This window comes from Pleurodeles waltl, chromosome 5 (genome assembly GCF_031143425.1).
Source record: "Pleurodeles waltl isolate 20211129_DDA chromosome 5, aPleWal1.hap1.20221129, whole genome shotgun sequence".
NCBI lineage: Eukaryota > Metazoa > Chordata > Amphibia > Caudata > Salamandridae > Pleurodeles > Pleurodeles waltl.
The window spans coordinates 430541809-430562141 of record NC_090444.1 but is presented as its reverse complement, the minus strand read 5'-3'; the positions used below and the strand labels follow the sequence as shown (position 1 = coordinate 430562141).

Here is a 20333-nt window from a genome sequence, read left to right as displayed (position 1 = left end):
CAAATCAGCTGTGTTCAATATGTCCTCTAAGCGAGAACCTAAGGCAAAGGGCTTTGATGCCATTGCACCCCTCACAGAATGTGCACCAAATTTGGAACCGTCAATGCCTGCTTCAGATAAAATCCATTTCACCCATCTGGCAAGGGTTGCCGAAGCAACCGGTCGAAATGGCTTTTGAAGAGAAATAAGCAATTGACCCGACATATCAGACCGAAATTCGGCCATACTCACCTCATAATCCTTCAAACATTGCACTACGCAGAGTTTCTTGTTATCAGGAAATACTGGATAGGATACTACCCTGGTATTGCATTTTGTTCTTCTGGATATGACAAAGGAAACACCTTCCGGAGAAAATCTTTTTCCTGCCAAGTCCAGAGCTTTAACGTCAGACACTCGCTTACAAGATACAAGACAAAGTAAGTTGGTAAGTTTAGCAGACAGTTGTTTCCTGGAGAGATATTTATTGGAAGGCCAGGAGTCTAAAAACTGTAAAACAATGTTAACATCCCAAAGCTCAGAGTATTTGGGAAGAGGCAGATTCAACATCCTAATGCCTCGAATCAGTTTACAAACCATAGGCAACTGACCAATAGGTCTACCTTCAATGAACACATGTCAGGGAAGCTAGAATATTGAAGATCAAGGTGCAATCGGCAGTAAAGGGATCTGAACCCCGTGAAGAACACCAACTACACCAGCGTCGCCAAGCTGAGGTATAGCGTTTGAGTGTTGGGGGGCCCAGGATTGATTGATTGAATTCCTGAGCTTCGCTCGAAAGGCCTGGGAGGCTCCAATTTTGCCTGCAAGACGCCAGGCCAGTAGAGACAGGTGGCCTGATAAAATCAAAGGATGAGGAGATTTCCCCGGGTCCAGGAAGAGATTCCAAGACCAAGGTAAGAGGCAGGTAGGGGTGCTGGCCAACTCCATAATGATGGGAAACCAGGGTTGTGTTCTCCAAAATGGGGTAATCAACACCATTTCCGCCTCCTGTCTCCGAAGATGTGCTAGGACCCTGGGGATCATTACAAAGGGGGGGAAGCATATGCTAGGGAAGGAGTCCAATCCTGGAGGAAAGTGTCTGTCGCTCTCGCTCCTGGATCCGGACGCCAACTGAAGTATGTCGGGAACTGTGTGTTCAGACCGGAGGCGAAGAGGTTGATTGAGCACGGCCCCCATATCCGCATGACAGCTCTGAAAACACGAGGAGGCAATCGCCAATCGCTGGAATCCCTCAGATGATGGGAGTGCCAATCCGCTGTCACATTTCGTTGACCCGGAAGGTACTCTGCTGTCACGGAAATGTGGTTCTGGAGACAATAATGCCAAAAATCTTTGGCAGTCTCTGTCAGTACCTGTAACCGGGTTCCCCCCAATTTGTTCACATATCGAACTGCTGAAACAGTGTCCATCCGGAGTAGAATACAACATTTCGCTCTGCCCCCTGAGAACTTGAGGATAGCAAAGGAACCCGCTAAGAGTTCCAGGCAGTTGATATGCATCGACAGCTCTTCCGGAGACCAACAGCCCCGGTGGAAAGATGGCCGCAACGAGCACTCCAACCCCAAAGGCTGGCATCCGCCTCTATGACTAGGTTTGGAGAGCAGGGAAAGATGGCCCTGCCCTTCCAAGCCTCTATGTGAGTTAACCACCAAGATATCTCAATTCTCGCCTCCTCCGATAGAGGAGCTGACTGGGAATAAGACCAAACCCTTGTTCAAGTGCATAATCTTCAGATGTTGGAGGGACCTGTAGTGTAGGGGGCCCAGAAAAATCGCTTGAATAGAAGACGATAGCAGTCCCACTATATGAGCCAGGTATCTCAAGGAGCCAGTCGTCTTGGACAATGCTAGTCTCAATTCTCTCTTGATTTTCTTTACCTTCACTTGGGGAAGAATCAATTGAGCGGAAGGGGAGTCCACCAAGAAACCTAGGAATTCTATAGATTGAGAAGGAATCAGGATGGATTTTTGGACATTGATAACAAAGCCCAGATCCTGAAGGAGAGATATTGCCCATTCCAGGTGCAGCATTATCATTTGCGGGGACTGGGACATGATTATGATGTTGTCTAGGTAAATGATCAGATGAACACCTCTGGCTCTCAGGCATTCCACTACCGGTCTCATCCGCTTCGTGAAGCATCACGGAGCCGACGACAGGCCGAAGGGAAGAAGCTTGAATTCGTAAATCTTTCCTTCCAAACGAAATTGAAGGGATCGCCTGTGGGTGTGGGGAAATAGGAATGGACAGGTAAGTGTCCTTCAGATCCAAACGGACCATCCAATCTCCTATCCGAAGAATGTCTCGAAGTAAGTGGATCCCCTCCATTTAGAAATGTCGGTATAGAATCCACTGATTGAATTCCTTCAAATTGAGAACCAATCTTGAGCCGCCTCCTTTTTTTGTCTACTAGGAAGATGGGACTCACAAAACCTCTGGGGTGTAAGCTTGTTTCTTCTATCCCCTCCTTTGACAGAAGAGCAATAATTTCTTTGTGAATGAAAGTCTGATCGGCGAGGGAAAAATACATTGTGTTTGGGGGGGGGGGGGCTAACTGATGGGGTGATTGAAAAAATTATATTTTGAATCTGAGAATGGATTCCAGTACCCAAGGATCGTTTGAGAGTTTTTGCCAATTGTGGTAAAAAAAACTAGTGCGACCCCCCCTAAAGAAATCTCTTCCCAAGGAATAATTCTCACCTGCAGGAGAGGAGTCTTGGATGGCGGCGGCTGCACCTCTGAACCTTCCTCTACGAAAACGGCCTCGGAAGGACCGCCTTGAGGGATAGAAGGTGGTGGACTGATCTTGGTAACCACCTCTACCCCTGTGGCCTTGGAAGCTATCTCCATTGGAATTCTGATATCCGTGGCCGAACGGTCGCCCCCTGAAGCGTCTGGCCCGAGAAAAAAAGAGGACGAAGAGCTCTCTTGATAGAACCCTGAGCTTTATCCAAACTGGAAAAGGTAGCAACGAACTTAGAAAGTTCTTTTAAGAAAGGTGCCCCGAATAAGAGACCTTGGACTGCTGAACCCGCTTCTGAAGATGCAAGGCCTGCTAACTTAGGATCCAGTTTCATAAGGATGGAACAGCGTCAATCATTTGAAATAGCGCAGATGGTATTACCCAACATGCAAATCGCCCTTTGTGACCAACCAATAAGGGTTTCCGTGTCCACAGGAGAATTGGATTCCTTCGCTTGATAAGCCAGTTCCAAGATCTTAGTCAAGGGGCCTGGCAAGTCCAAGAGTTTGTCTTGACAGGATTTCCAAGCCCTGTCGAATCCTTTCTTAGGATCTTTTGTATACTTCTTGAAGTATGTAACCATGGAAGGATCTAATTCAAGTGTCTCCGTCACTTTGTCAGGGAGATCCGGTCTGGGAGATTCTGAGCGTAAACGAGCCAGCACTTCTTTATTAAACTCTTGCCGAATGTGATCTTTCACATAGGGGGTGATTACGACCTTGGCGGGCGGCGGCCGCACTCCTGCGGCCCCCATTACGACATCCCCGCTGGCCCGGCGGGGATGAGGCCGCAACATAGGAGCCGGCGGTGTTGCGGCCTTGCGACGGGTGCAGTAGCACCCGTCGTGCTTTTCACTGTCTGCTGTGCAGACAGTGAAAAGCAGGCCGGGGCCCTGTTAGGGGCCCCTGCACTGCCCATGCCAGTGGCATGGGCAGTGCAGGGGCCCCAGGACACCCCTTACCGCCAGCCTCTTCCTGGCGGTGCAAACCGCCAGAAACAGGCTGGTGGTAGGGGTGTCATAATCCCCAGGACAGCGCTGCCCTGGCGGATTATCACCGCCGGGGCTAAAATGGCGGGAAACCGCCGGCCCCGGCGGTGCGACCGCGGTGCTACCGCCGCGCTACCGCCGCTGTCGTAATGAGGGCCTCCGTACCGCCAGCCTGTTGGCGGTACGGACGCTACATTACCCCTGGTGGTCTCCGACCGCCAGGGTCGTAATGACCCCCATAGTCTGTTACTTCAGGGGGAGGAATCCAAGCAGTGGATCTGGGATGGATTATCTCCACTGGTTCAATAGTTAAAAGTTTAGCTTGTTTGGTGGCAGAGGTATGATGGGACTTTGCTTTTCGTTTGCGCGGTTGGGGGTCACCCATGGACGAGTTACGAGATGAATTAGCATCAGAATCCTCTGATAAGTCATCTGAGTGAGGAGCTGTAGGAATACAATAAGGTTGTTCAGTGATTAAGTACGCTGTTAGTTTTTCGAAGGCTTTCGCATGAATGTCTTTGGCGGGTGGATTAGAAGAACCTTCAATCATGCCCCCCGCGGGGGGAAGCCAGCCCTGCTGTTGCGCAAACCTGTAAAGGTGGTGTTTTAAGGGGGTAATAGCCTTGGCTAGTGCATCATTAACTGTCTGGCACACACCTGCGTCCAGCACGTGCACTAGGTCTTGCTCAAAGGAACTTGCGTGAGTTTCTTCATAATAGTAGCCTTCATCCCCTTCTAGATATTCTTCGTGCATGTTGGTCAGTATTAAAAGGACCGTCTCAAAATTGGGTTGCAACACCACTGTAGCAAGGGGAGAGGGGGAGCTTAGAAATATATAAATAAATATGTATATATATATATATATGTATATATATATATATATATATATATATATATATATACAGGGAGTGCAGAATTATTAGGCAAATGAGTATTTTGACCACATCATCCTCTTTATGCATGTTGTCTTACTCCAAGCTGTATAGGCTCGAAAGCCTACTACCAATTAAGCATATTAGGTGATGTGCATCTCTGTAATGAGAAGGGGTGTGGTCTAATGACATCAACACCCTATATCAGGTGTGCATAATTATTAGGCAACTTCCTTTCCTTTGGCAAAATGGGTCAAAAGAAGGACTTGACAGGCTCAGAAAAGTCAAAAATAGTGAGATATCTTGCAGAGGGATGCAGCACTCTTAAAATTGCAAAGCTTCTGAAGCGTGATCATCGAACAATCAAGCATTTCATTCAAAATAGTCAACAGGGTCGCAAGAAGCGTGTGGAAAAACCAAGGCGCAAAATAACTGCCCATGAACTGAGAAAAGTCAAGCGTGCAGCTGCCACGATGCCACTTGCCACCAGTTTGGCCATATTTCAGAGCTGCAACATCACTGGAGTGCCCAAAAGCACAAGGTGTGCAATACTCAGAGACATGGCCAAGGTAAGAAAGGCTGAAAGACGACCACCACTGAACAAGACACACAAGCTGAAACGTCAAGTCTGGGCCAAGAAATATCTCAAGACTGATTTTTCTAAGGTTTATGGACTGATGAAATGAGAGTGAGTCTTGATGGGCCAGATGGATGGGCCCGTGGCTGGATTGGTAAAGGGCAGAGAGCTCCAGTCCGACTCAGACGCCAGCAAGGTGGAGGTGGAGTACTGGTTTGGGCTGGTATCATCAAAGATGAGCTTGTGGGGCCTTTTCGGGTTGAGGATGGAGTCAAGCTCAACTCCCAGTCCTACTGCCAGTTCCTGGAAGACACCTTCTTCAAGCAGTGGTACAGGAAGAAGTCTGCATCCTTCAAGAAAAACATGATTTTCATGCAGGACAATGCTCCATCACACGCGTCCAAGTACTCCACAGCGTGGCTGGCAAGAAAGGGTATAAAAGAAGGAAATCTAATGACATGGCCTCCTTGTTCACCTGATCTGAACCCCATTGAGAACCTGTGGTCCATCATCAAATGTGAGATTTACAAGGAGGGAAAACAGTACACCTCTCTTAACAGTGTCTGGGAGGCTGTGGTTGCTGCTGCACGCAATGTTGATGGTGAACAGATCAAAACACTGACAGAATCCATGGATGGCAGGCTTTTGAGTGTCCTTGCAAAGAAAGGTGGCTATATTGGTCACTGATTTGTTTTTGTTTTGTTTTTGAATGTCAGAAATGTATATTTGTGAATGTTGAGATGTTATATTGGTTTCACTGGTAATAATAAATAATTGAAATGGGTATATATTTGTTTTTTGTTAAGTTGCCTAATAATTATGCACAGTAATAGTCACCTGCACACACAGATATCCCCCTAACATAGCTAAAACTAAAAACAAACTAAAAACTACTTCCAAAAATATTCAGCTTTGATATTAATGAGTTTTTTGGGTTCATTGAGAACATGGTTGTTCAATAATAAAGTTAATCCTCAAAAATACAACTTGCCTAATAATTCTGCACTCCCTGTATATACCCCAAAGCAAGTGAAGCAATAATTCAAAAGTGAAGGGAGCACCTGCAATAAGCTCTAGGTGTAAGCCTATAAACCATTTTGCAACCCTGAGAGAAATCTGGCAGGGCGTTCAAAGGGAGCTCAGGGCTGAAAGGCAGCAGAGGTCTGAATAGGAATACTCTAATTTCAGGGCCCAGAACACGCTGCAAGAAGGAGGCACGTCTGCCAAGGAGAACACACGAGTCGGCAATCCCTCAACGAGGAGGAAGAAACGCCGGCCGGCTCGTGTGTGCACAGCCCGTAAAAGAAATAAAAATAGGACTGCGTGACCAAGTCGCGCAGTTCTGCTCCCCGAAAGGCTCCTGCTCCACAAAAGACGAAGGCGGCAGGGTGCCTGATGTCTTAATGATGATCGCACAGTGAAATTCAATATTTGAATAGCGTGCGACATACAAGGGTTAAACTATCAGTACAATAAACCAGTAAACCTCGCAACGCGCTAAGAGAGAAAATGACTTAACTGGCTGCAGAACAGCAAAGAAAAAGGAAGAGACTGGGTCACGGAGCTTTTATAGGGCTGGTCTCTATGGTTGCTGTTATGTTATGGTGGGTTCATGGGATTTGTAGTTTTTTTTTTTTTTTTTTTACTAAAGTCTTTCCTATTGGCTGCTGAGTTTATTAAAGCATTGAAAGAGAAGCATAATCAGAGCCTCCGGTTGTGACATAGAATTGCTCTGCGCTCTGCGAGGGAAGAGAACCTAGGCATCGTGCAAGAGCACCTGATAGTTAAGTAGGCGTTGCCCCACAGCATTGTCTTCAAAATATAGACCGACCGAAATTTCGAGATGGCAGATTTATTTTCAGTTGCCGAAATATCATCAAGAAGAAGCTGTGAGTGAAAAGTAAATATACACTTACTTTAATGATATTTCGAAAGTCAGTATTATGGTTATATCAATATTTCGGGGTCGTTTTTGTTAGTACAATGCACTAAATATAAGAATGTTTAGCAAATTTTATTTTGCATTGGGGAGTCTGAATTTGGATACATACACACTTTGGCCACTATAGTGCACCACAAACTTAGATTCATTTTTAGACTCAAACAATTTCCACTTGGTCCAAACGTGCTGCTTGCTGATCGAAAGTAAGAAGTACAGTTCGAACGTCTGCACATTCTCATAGATGATTCAAGCTCTGACCACTTAGGAGTTGACGTTTTTGTAATCAAAACCTATCCGACATCATATTCGAGTAGCCACTATTTAAAACTACATTTATGGCTTTTAAAGCAACGCAACACTTGCTGTTTACCTGGTCTCTTTGAACTAATAGTCTCTACCTGAAATGTTTTACAGTGAACCATATGTATTATTAACATATAAAAAGTTCCTGCAGGAGCAGATAGTAGAGCCCTCACTTTGTCAAAATTAATAAGAAATTAAACAATGTTTACATTTATGCCATTTTAGTATTGTTCTGTATGCGTTTGGACATTCTCGTCTGTCCTACTCCCCAGACTACCTCACTCACCAGGCCTCGTTTGAATATTGCACCCCCACTGTGTCCGTGCCAGTCAGGACTCAGCCCAGGTCCGTTGCATTTCTCCTCTGTCAGCCCATCAGAAATTCAAAAACTACCAGGTAACAGAAAGCTCTTTATGCTAATATATTGGTGCCTCGCGGATGAAATCTAATTAAAGTGGTGATCCAGCTGTGTGCAAATCTCTCTACATTTGTTGCGCTGAAGGGAAGGAAAAATGATTGGCCCAGTTTTCGGGGTCAGAGTTTGTCTCTTATGTCAGGCGGTCAGTATTTTAAAGGAAATAGGTGATATGTCACTTGTTTCCAAATTGTGCCCATGGATTCAGAAGAAGGTGGCATCTCATATTTTTCTCCTGAGCAATACATGAAACAATAATAACTTGTTTTCTAGAAAGTGGTTCCCGTCACAGTTTTTGTAATAAATTACCTTTCAGCAGCCTCTGTGTGCCTACGTACCACTTCTCATACAATTGTTCCATACATGTGGAATCTTTGGAGGATGCATCCCCAGTAATCATCACACCACACGTCATTATTATATGGAATTTCTTTATTGATGTCATAACTACACTTTCACATTTGCTCTATTAACCTTCTAACTTTCTGAAAAGTGCTTTAAAATGCACAATTTGCCCACTCTTTTTTCTAAATTGCCTCTGGGGAAGGAAGGGGACCCTCAAACCCTCCTTATAGCGGGCAGACTCGCTCACTACGCTCGCTCACCACCCGGCACTCACCCAGAACTTTTACGCCCCACCATTTTCAGATGTCACCAGCTGCCACTGCATCTGACATGGAATCACTTTGCTTTTTGTAAAGTACTCAAAGCCCTTTGACGAGCCAGGAAGTGCTGAGGTCCAAACCATGTTTCATGCATGGTCTGTGAAAAAGGACTGAGATCCATTAGATGAGGGTGTGATTTGACACTGGGCTGCCTCAGGACCTGGGCAGCTTTCATAGATGGAGGCATCATCAAGATCATTGTTTTGAGATCGGGGAATGTTCCACCACCATTGGTTGCATTGGTTTATGCACATTTCTGTTGGATCACACTGAAAAAGGAGATCACAATTCACTCAACACAGGTGTTACTCCCAGTTCACCAGTTGCAAGCAAGGAAGGTAAATAGTGGATGGTGGAAATGGGCGTCAGATAGTGGGCTGAACTTTTGTTATTCTGAGCACATAATGCATTCCCATTGTGAACACTTCTAAGGGATGTTTGAGGACTGAATTCCCTTTGTAGGTTCAGCAACAGGTAAAGTTTACTTTTTTAACATCATCTGGCCGGACTTGCAGCGAGCGAGTCCACCTTACTCAAATGGGATTAGATGGAGTTTTGGGGAGCATCACTGCATGGCCCCCCCCCCACCTCCCCGAAGACCTTGAGATTTTGCAGTATTGGTTTCACACCTGAAGTTTCAGGAACAGGTCTCAAGTATTACTTCCACCTCATCTTCCTTCCAATTGGAAAACTGTGATCCAGCCTCTGATATTGTGGAGGTTCAACTCCTGTAACTCCTTTTTGGGTGGACTTTCCCAGTTTATTATTAATTGCTAAGGACAATATAAAAAGCTACTGCCTGATTTGATTCTCGGACTAAATATGCAATGCTATATTTATTATCTGAAGACACCCAGCTGGTTGCCCATTCATAAACGAGTTTATGTAGATAGTTACCAGACTGCACCTAACTACGTGAAAGATCTTTTTGTAAGGTGCTGTCTCACAAAGCCCTTCGTTTAGAGTCTACCCATTTTCTCAAGAGTCCCTATAACATGTAGATTTTGCAGTGATGAAAGCTAAGCCATGGAATGCTCTCCCACTCACCCTCCATGCACCAGATCCTTACTGCATCTCCATAAGCACCTAAACACCCACCTGTTTACAAGATATTAGGTATCATTGTTGCAAAGTCTGTTTAAGTGCAAGAAGACCCAGTTCCTGGGCATTCTTTGTTATAGAAAATGATAAATCAATCGAAAACTGTTAACCTTGTTCCTCCCAAAGTGCAGGGCGAGTACAAAAAAAACATTACTGTGGTGCATCATATTTTACTGGAATTCACTGGAAAAGTTTAGAACAAAAAGAGAGGGGTTTAGTCTTATTGTGTGACTTGAAATCCCTGAGCAATGAGTACATTTTTCAGCGATGAGGAGGGTAGAGATGGGCTTCACTGGGCCTCAGGAGTAGCTACCATGTTTGAGGTATAGGGTGGAGGAGTGCACATGCCTTTCACCCAGGTCCTCTGGCCCCCTTGAGCCTCCCTGTTAAGCCCCTTAGCAGATGGCTCCAGCTAGAACTAGTAGCTGCATAGATCAAAGGCACTTCACAGCATAGAATCCCAACACAAGATCAGAATTAACGCAATGTGCCACTGTGGCATTGGTGGCATTAGCAAGTACAGTGGAGCCTCCATTTTGCTTATGACAGGGTGTGCATGCTCTGCTTTGTCTCTCCCCAGTTCTGCGCTGGGATGTCACTATGTTGAGAGAGAGCCACAGTGCTTCAGGACAGTGCCTCGCTGTCCTGTGATGTAACCGCCCAAGAGCTTCGCAGGATCACAGAGGATGCGACTCTTCCTGCACTTCTTGACCCACCCATCTATGCAGAGAGCAGACAGCAGATTTTGCCCTGGAAGCCCAGAAATGTAGGCGGCTGGTAAGGCAGTAACCTACACTGCCTCAGAAACCATTTCCATTGCTGGTTCTCCTTTCTCTTGATGCCTCCTTCTCCCCGACTCACATTGTAGCGCTAGACCAATAAAAGGAAAAAGGGACGTTTGGTGCAAACAACTAACATGCCAAAGCCTGCTCCTGAATAGGCAGACCAGAGAATACAATAAAAGTCAGGCCAGCTAACATTATTTTTCATAAGGACCTTGGAACTAAAAAGTTCCACTCCTGTGTGATAAGTGCCAGACAGTGCTCACTAGCAACCACTTGCACAATTTAAGCTCCACCGGATCAATATGTGCAGAATTGAGAGCTGCCACCTGCCCCTGGTAATGCAACTTACAGAACAGTTTTTTCTCCATGGCGTTGATGCAGAGACATGGAGTGTGACTTCACAACAGGGTAAAATTATTACCAAAAGGGAGAGCACACTAAGTTTGTAACTAATTTACTGTACTGTGCCTCCTAAGATTATCTATAATTTTCTTCCTCTCAACCCATCATGAGACATCTGCCAGTATCAGTACCCCTGGAGTCATCACCTTCATCTATCCATGTAAGCCAAGTGATAAGTTGTCTCCAATAGGCTTGAAAACAATGACAAAGGAGTCCTCTTCTTGTTGAGAAACTGGCCGATGAACAATCTGTTTTAGTATTGTGTCTATACATGTTGTTGGTACACGCTAAGTGGTACTGTGTAACCAATGATATTTTGTAGATCAGTGTCTCCCAAACTGTGGGTCATGAAATTCCAAGCAATAAATACAGATGCCTTTACATTTTGCATTTATCTTGTCACATTTGCTGTGTTTCGTAGACAGAGGTCAAATGTCAGTCTATGTCTTGTAACAAATATCTCCTTATGTGTTTTTTTATTTTTTTGTTTTTAACATGGGGCTGGTGTATACAAACGCCTCTCAGTTTGCATTCCGAGAAAGAAAAGTAAAATAAACTATGTGACAATCTTGCTGGTGTACAGAGACTGCGAAAGAAAAGGCTAAAGGAGATCATTTTTTGTAACCCACAACAAAATATAAATACCTGTAACTGAACAGTAAACGTTCAGCAGTAAGGAAAGCAAAAGTGAAGGACATTTATTCATACTTCTAAAGTGCGATGGATGCAAAGATTTTAATAAAATCAAAACAAACCAACACACTTTACTTGGTAATGCACAAATGATAAATATTCACTGAACACCGATTTCCACACATTATCATTGGTGTGCTGTATAGTTTTAACAGTAAAACTGTATGTGCAGATTTAATGGTCATTTCAAAGGCAAATGTGCTGTCTGTAAATGACAGTGCACTACCGCATGATGCTTTAGTTACATTACAAAATCGCTCCCCTCGTGTCCATTAAAGCTAAGTGGGTCGTGAACGTTTGTTCGTTCTAAAAAGTGGGTTGCCGTGGTTCTAAAACATTTTCAGAATCACTGTTCTAGATTAAGTAAATCATACTAAGGCATTGTTAACAGGTTGCTCTTCCCACCTGAGTGAGGACTGATGTAACTGTACTTCAGGTAACCATGCACAAGCTCTCCTCGGAGCAATAAATCATGTTTTTTAATTTAAACAAGTGCATTTAACGGTCACCTCCTATCAGGGGCCAAGGGTTTGCTAAGTCCTGTTACCGTAGGTGCCACCTGGCTATGGGCCACTACAAAGGCATATTGAGATTGCATCCCACTCTGTACGGCCTGAAGGACATGCTACATACGTGCTTGCCACTGAAAACCTACCATCGTAGCATCACGTGAAACCTTCTTGGGTTAGTCCCACCCCATTACCATTCCCTGCCAAAGCCGAGTGTATTGCCTGGCACCACACTTGTTTTCTTTGTTGCACTGTTATAATATACTAAAAAATTTACACATTGGTTAAATTCTGATGCATAAATATCCATGCACTCACCAGCACCAGTTCTTTTATTCTCTGATTCTATGGGTATACTCTCCAGTTTAATGTTGAGCTTATTTCTTGTGCATCGGTCATGTCTTCTGGAGGGTATTCTGTGGCAGAATAGTCATGTGGATTGCAAAATGTTTGGCACATTTTGTGGCACAGTGGACATATTCTGTGGAGTATATTTACTCATGCACGTTGAAGTTAATCAGTGGAACAGTGATGGCCCTTGCCTGCGGGCCAAAGGTCACATTGCATATACAATAAGGCCGTGTTGTTCATTGTGTTAAAGGAGGTGCTCTGCACTGTCAAATATTGATAGATTCATCGTTGGAGAAATTCCAAGTTGTGTGCTGTCTTAATGGGCCCAAATAGTTCTATGTTTTCCCTCACAAGAACCCTCGCCTTTGGATGTTCTCGCTCCTATACATAGCAAAGCAGATCTGGGCCCGTGTGTCCCATTCATAGGAAGGATGTGCGATGGTATAGTTGTCCGTTACAGCAACAGTTTCCTCCATGTATATGACAAAAGCCTTTGTTAAAACTGCCCCGTAGATCTTCGCACCAATAGCAACCCACCTTTCTTCGTCCTCTGTGTTGACGTGAAATCCTCAGGTGGTTTTGTTGTCTTTCTTCAGGATGACTTTGACTCTGGATCTGAGAGTGAGAGTGGCCAACCCTTCAATCAAAGTGTAAATCGCGACTTTCTTGTCCAGACACACCTTGCTGAAATGAACCAATCAAATAAAGAGTACTACACACAGCTGGAGCAGCTAAAGAAAGCCCACATAGAGACCATGGCCCAGCTGGAATCCATGTACCAAAGAAAGCTTCATTTGGAGGGAGTGGTGCCCCACTGCAAGCAGGACACGAGTGATGTTAGGTAACTTGGTAATCACATCTAGAGTCAGGTTTGTTGTTTACGAAATGCCTCAAGAAGTGCTTTGAAGCCACCTTTTCATCCTGCACTATGTTATATCGTGCCCCCTTTTGATTAGTTTCATACTCGTCAATTGACGTCTCTGCATATCTTAACTCTTCTCCCCTCACTGCTGGGTGCCCAGAATAGTTAGAGAGGGCAAAAAATGATGCTTTGAAAACTGTGCCTTTATTTTTGTTTTCTGTGATTTTACTTTGGTTTCAGGCTACAAACCCTGTTCCAGCAAACATGCTTGTGTCTCGTTATCGACTTCGGATAGACCTTTACACTGCCCTTCTGCCAGGAGGTGTAACTCGGCTGTTACTGATGAAACTCAAATAGGAAATCCTACTAGTGCCTTCCTTTACCCTGACCCTGAGCTGTCTTAGGATCTTGGACGAGGACATCCTGATTCGTAAGAATTCAGGAAGTCTTTTCTGACTCGCAGTATGTACTTTGTACTCCCCTTTTTTCGGTTGAAAAGCCCATAATTTAGCTAATCGTAGGCTTTGCAATGGCAAAGAGTTTGGGTAAAGTGCTGCCCGTAGAGCTTTTATAGCCCGTCTAATGCAGAGAGACTATAACATTCGAGACGAGCTTGTCCAGCTGTCGATTTAGGGGAACTTTTAGTCACCTCCAAGGATCATTTTCCTTGTTTCCCTGGAACCAGTTTCTGTAGAAATTCACCGAGTAGCAATGGTTCTCTTAGGACCTCACACTGAGCCTCTGATGATGCTGATCCCTTGTGATAACGTCTCAGTAACTACCCATCTTCCTCCCTTGTCGCAGTGGGAACCCTCACATAAGATTGGACCTGACCTATTAAATACAAATAGATTTTATTAACACATGTTTTATTTTATCTTCCAGATCAGCGTGGAAATCAGATTCATTCAATAAACATCATTTGCAAAAATCCTTTTCTGAGCTAGACCTAAATAGCATTAACTCCAGCACATCTGAAGACTCTGAAGATGATTTAAATGAAGAATGTTCCATCAGTGAACTAAGAGTTTTATCACCGGCAGAGAAGCGGATCCTAAAAATGTGGAATGGATTTTTTGTCGAGGATTATGTGGAAAGCAAACAAAGGTCACCCAGGCCTGCAAAGGAAAAGAAGGCAAAGGAGTGGTCCCCAAAGATTACAGTTCCTGAGCCTTTCCAAATGACCCTGCGAGAAGCCAAGAAAAAACAACACTGTGTCAAAACCAAGTCTGAAATTGAAATGGAGAACAACTTACTTAAGAAGTATCTGGAGGAAGAAGCAGAATGTCAAAAGAAGTTCAAAGCTAATCCCGTACCAGCTTCTGTTTTCCTCCCACTTTATCGTGAAATCATGGAACGAAAGGATGAACGGCGCAAATTTGTGAAAGATCGAAGGAGAGAGCTTCTTTTGGCATCACAACAACCTTTTCAGTTTATTGAGAGAGAAGAGCGAAAGAAAGAAATGCTAAAAGAACAGCTAGAGGCCCTTCCAGCTCCCAGAAAGAAAGCACGCCCATTTAAGGCAAAGCCTGTTCCTAAATCAATCTACAGCAGCAATAACAGTGACCGGTTACAGGAAGAGGAGCTCTACAGAGGGATTAAAATGCAGATGAGAGCTCAAGAACTTTTACAGAGCTCAGTTGAGCCCAGAAGTTTTCTGGCATCCCGCTCCAAACTGGCCACACACAAACACAAATGCTTACAATCAGAGGAACCGCAGCATAAGCCCAAAATCAACTCGCAGGTGCCTGACTTTGAGGAGCTCCACAGAAAGTTTCAGAAACAACTCCTCAAAAAGAAAGACTCTAAACCTGTCACTATATGCGAGCCCTTTTGCCTCCGTACACTGCAAATAGCATCCAATAAAGCAAAGATCCTGGAGGACATTCAAGCAGATGAAGAGGTGTTGTATGAAACCCGTTGGCCGTACCAGACTCCAAGGCGCAAGCCACGGTCAGGATGCTACAGCGCAAGCTCATCTCTTTGTAGAGCCTTGGAGTATGAGCCGCCGAGAACCACCGAATCTACAAAACGACGTCAGCAAGCAATTAGGTAAAGCTGCATGTGAAATTTCCAATCCAATATTTTGATTGAAAAGATTACAAACGTAGAGGGAATTAGACATCACTAATTTACCTTTAATGTACAAATGTAGCAAGCATTTGAATCATATCACAATATTTGGCCTCACTAAAATGTATTTGTTTTCTTTTTGAAGTAATTTGCAGTTCCTATTACAGAGAAATGCAAAGACTGGGGGTGCTAAATCTTCTTGTGTGTTTTCTCAATTTCCTTTCTAGAACTAGATGAAAATAGTGAAGACATTCCTTGTCCATCCTGGTGCTCCTGCCATGTGTTCCTCCCTAGTGAGCATACCCAAAAATCCACACATTTACCTTCCCCTTGGTCCATTAACATTTACCCTACTAGTTACCTTCAGAAACCTCCTGAAGTCCCAGACAGAATCACAAAGACTCAGCATTAGTTTGTGTTCTTACCCAGGCAATCCATTATGGAAAAGGCAAAGCTGGAAGAAGACCAAAAAAAGAGACGAGCACAGCAGAAACAGAGGATGGAAAAACTGCAGAAACTTATAACAACCCGCGCTAGAGCCAGTGACTCACATAAGAGCATAGCCCAAATGTCTAAAACCAAAATAAAACAATTAAGGTATTAATTTTCGTAGAATTAGAGTTGAATGACAAGCATACGATTCTGCTATATTGGCATATGATACTCCTGCTAATTGATAACCAGGTGTTCGATGTTAGTCTAGTAAGATGAGCCACATTGGAAAATCATGGATAGTTGTTTGTTAGACGAGTTTTATCAATCAAAACAATCCTGCTATCTTTTAGATACACACATATTTTGTACTTCCAATTTCATTATTTTACATCCTGGAGAGTAAAATGAAATCGAATAGTTACAATGCACAGAGAACAATGAATAGATTGCAAACAATGCAGCTACAAAATGAAACAGTACTTATTGCTATAGCAAAGAAAATTCAGTTAAAATCTGTACATTGTGATGAATAGATATAAGCCTATTTTAACACTGATCAAATATACAGTATGCAAAGGAAACATCAAAAATGTGAGAGAATAATTTTCAGAGTCCAGACCCGAATAACGAAACATCAAACAGAGGACCTGGGACTATCAAACATGAATGTAAATTAGCAATATAGATAGATAGATAGATAGGTAAATATGGCTCAGCAAATCCGAATGCGTAGAAGGCAGACACTACCTACTAGTGTTTGCCTGTATTCTAGGCTCAGAAAGACTGCGAAGCTGGGGTTATAGAGCAGGCTGGGGCAATGACTCTGTTTGTGTGCATCTGCTAATGGAGATTATGGGGCTGTCTATAGGTGTATGGTATTTCTTTAGCGCAAGTCTAGTTGAAAGGCAGGAGATGGCTTCACTGGCCTAGAGTCAGCCAGTGATAGGAGAGAGGTAGCTGGTTTGTGAATGGTTAATGTATTGTGATGAAGGGTTGTTATAAAGACCTGAGAGTTCAACTCCCTCTGTGCTGTAATAACCTTATAATCCACATGTTGCTGGGTGTTAACAGCTGTTAATTGCTCTTCCCCTCATTTTGCCCTCTTGCTGCAGCTGATAATTGTTGGTTAAACAATTAACTGGTTGAACACCTTGACATTGCCCGCTGTTGTTTGCCTGCAATCTAGGTTCAGTGGCAAGGATATGATGCAGACAGAACCGTGTGTGCGCTTTTGCCTGTTTTGGGTGAGATTAGGGTAGGAGTTCTAACAACTTTATTGCTCACATGTTGCCAGGCACCAGTAGATGTTTGTTGCTTTGCCCCCTTTGAGCACGTTTTGAGCGTACCAGTGGTTTACGGCCTTTACAGAAGGCAAGAACGCTTAATTGTTAATATCCAAACATCGGTTCCATTGACAGGTAATTGAGGCTAATCAGTGTCACCTGTAACTGTGCAGCAAACCAGCAATTTACCCACAGGCCTGATAATTCCAAATGTCATATGAAAAAAAGTTGGCTGTGTCAGATATTTTGGTTGTGTTTGTGGTACTGTTTGCTAAACTGTGCATTGCAACGCATTCCAGATGTTCTTGGGAAAGTGGCTTCATAGTCAAAATAACTTTCCGAGCCACAAATCTGTAGATTTGTGCTCATTTCAAAGCTTCTTCCCAGTGTTATTCCCCGGACCTCTTTTACCCTCTCGTTATGGCATCAGCGCATTACAAGGGGGGACAGTGTGGCTTAATGCTGCAAGTGTGATACCACAACTCAGACAGAACTTTGTTTGACCAGATATTCTTCACCATCTGACGGGTGAAAAAGACAAAACAAACACGCATTGACAACCTCAGTAGAGGCCTGCTCACAACTGAAAGGGCCGTTGTGTTTCTGTGTGTGAAAAGTATTGGGTGTGAAGCTTCTATAAGATGCTGTGGTGTATGTACAGAAAACATCTAAAACAAAACCCACCCCCACTCTCCCATCTGCGTACAGTGAGGAACCTGCCATGCTATTGAGGGATTCAGTTTTTCATGTGCTCAATCCGGAACTAGGCCTACACTGTAAAATTGAAAAACCTGCTATGGGTGATTTTGCGTACAGTGTGTAGTGTACAATAATACCCGACTATGAAGGAAGTGATAACAAGTAGCACTTGAATCACAAAGTGAAGTCTATGTTGTCAGAAGGCAACGTGAAGTTTACTTACTCAACAACCTCCTTTACAAACGTTTACACTCAGAGCAGCCATCTCACACTGTGCCATTTGAAGCATATTGGAGAAGTTAGGCCATTCTCAGGCAGATTAGAAGCTGCGACAGGCAAAGGGGCAAGCACAATGGCTGCATTGCAAGCAGACATTGAGTTCATTTTCACTTCTTACTTGTAGAGCAGCAGCACCACTAGGAACCCAGAAGGGACAGATCACTGACAACCCACCACACATCAGTATTCTGGGCACTGAGTGGAGATTTACACTTTCCTGCCAGGAACTCCCGCTCCCTGTACCTCTCTTTACCTTCCTCTTTCTGGCACTTGGAGGCTCCTTGGTTTCCACTGAGATACCAAGCGCTCCGTGTAGAGGACTCAAATGGAAGGGGGGCGCGACCTTTTATAGTTGTGTCATGAAACATACCAATTGATTTGGACGATGCTCATTGCCCGCATAACCTGGTGGGAGAAACAAACTGTCAAAACTAAACAATGATGGTGGTCAGGTTTGTGTATATTCATGTGCCAACTGTGCTTACTCATGTACCCATAGTGAGCCAGATTTCCAACTAGAGAAACGGGATACAGCACTTCTAATGCCAGCTTTTCCATTATTTCATTCCAAGGCTGTGTTGGGTAGGGCTTTGGATTGGGTGCCTGGATCTGCCTCCTTGTTATAAAGCGCTCCTCGGGATTGTTCCGTAGCTCTGGACCATGTTTATATTGGTAGCAGGGGTTATTGTTCTTGTTTCTATCCCAAGGTCAGCGGTTGATGAAATTATCTTGGGTACAACCATGTTTTCACCTCTAAATTTTAGATGCTCTAAATGCTTCAAATCTTAGATGGCAGTGAGTTCCAGAGATAAAGAGGGTCCTCATTTTTGTAACCCCGTACGACGATCCATGCCAGCCTGAAATGTAGTGTCCTTTTTATTTGTATTGCTTAAATTTAATTTGTATGGATAGTGGTTCTTTCGTTGGGAGGCTCTGTGCATGATACCAAGTGCTTTGAGCATTGATCGGCAAGCTGCAGGTAGCCAGTAGAATGTTACATGATTGGAATTGTGTTCTCGGGTGAAGGCAGAGGAGGAGACTTCTACAGCATTTTGGATTTTATTTTAATTCTGCATATGATGAAGGAAAGGGTTCTAAGGTATAGGCTATTAGCTTAGTCGAGCTTAGAGATCACGAGGGCAGGGCTAACCTGTAGTATTTACTGGTGTCAAAGGTATGGGAGTATGTGTTGTAGTGTCTTCATTATGTAGAACAAGCTCCTTGTGACCTCATTGGCATATGGTGTAAGGCATAGATCTGAGTTCATGGTTACTTCTAAGTTTATCGCTTTTCCTGACATAGCTGGTGGGTTATCATGTTCCTTTAGCCATATGGACATAGGCTGGTGTTTGATCTAGCTCTCTTATCTCCAGCAAAAGATATTGCCACCCAAGGCTGGTCTGGGGAATCAAAAGCAGCTGTGGAAAATGTTTTAGTACCTCCTGTGCCACTCAGCAGGAGTGATCGAACACATTCAGCCAAAGTTTATATTGTTCTCTGGGCACTTTAGGCAGAAAAACAGATTTTTAAAAAGCCTGCTTGCTTCTGTGCTGAGCACATGAAAAAGTACTAAGTTCGCTAGGTATGCGGTATTTGTTTAGTGCCAACCTAGCCACAAAGGCAGCAGAGCATTGAACATGGTTAAATATAAGCATACAGTCAAGCATTGATAGGGAGAGGTAGCTGGTTAGCGGATAGTTGCTGCATTGTGGTGTAGTGTTCTGTAAAGAGGTGTATTCAACTCTTTGCTAAGTAGGAGCATATCCTTATGGATATGGGGATGTTGATCCAGATCCTAGGTGAATGGATGGAAAAAAGCCTGCTGGCAGACCAGCTGGTTGTAGTATTGTGGTGATGGTCCACTCTTCATTCTGCCAGTGTTGAGGTGGACGTGGAGAAGCATTGCGTGACCCAGTGTTTCTGGCGAGCAGAGGCTGCAGCCAAAGGTGCACACTTACCACATCTCAACAGGTGTTAGGCTCACTTGAGTGTGTGTAAGTGTTCGCAGCAAAGCAATCAGTCTCATGCAGTGCGGGAAACAAGGACTCCTGCCTGAGTACATGAAACTATGTGTGTGCTGTGTGCAAGTGATGTATAAATGCATGAGAATGGGCAAGTATTTTGAGAAGCAAATTCTGTCCATGTGAGGGGTATTGCCATGTGTTTTTGTCCTCAATTAGATCGTCTGTACTGCCCACTTGATGGGGAAATTGAATCTGGCTCTTACCATAGGCATATTTGAGGTATTTGCTGCCGGACAGATATGCACATAATGCTGTGTAAAGAATTGCTTGAGCAAGGTTTTGGTGTTGTGAACCTACCTGTAGGAACCTATAAGGTCTCCAGGAATGTA

At 44.1% G+C, this 20333-nt stretch overlaps 1 protein-coding gene across 4 annotated transcripts in view; it reads left to right on the top strand.

The window, feature by feature from the left end:
• The window catches only part of FAM161A (FAM161 centrosomal protein A), a 128428-nt gene that overhangs the window by 78359 nt on the left and 29736 nt on the right, over window positions 1–20333 (top strand). For 2 of the 4 annotated variants that reach the window (XM_069234198.1, XM_069234197.1), the window contains 3 exons: window positions 12946–13190; window positions 14097–15263; window positions 15714–15881. In XM_069234198.1, the coding sequence (XP_069090299.1) occupies window positions 12946–13190; window positions 14097–15263; window positions 15714–15881 (1580 nt within the window). Of the gene's footprint in view, window positions 1–6698; window positions 7084–12945; window positions 13191–14096; window positions 15264–15713; window positions 15882–20333 lie in introns of those variants that run through there. The other 2 variants (XM_069234200.1, XM_069234199.1) reach the window with 2 other exon arrangements.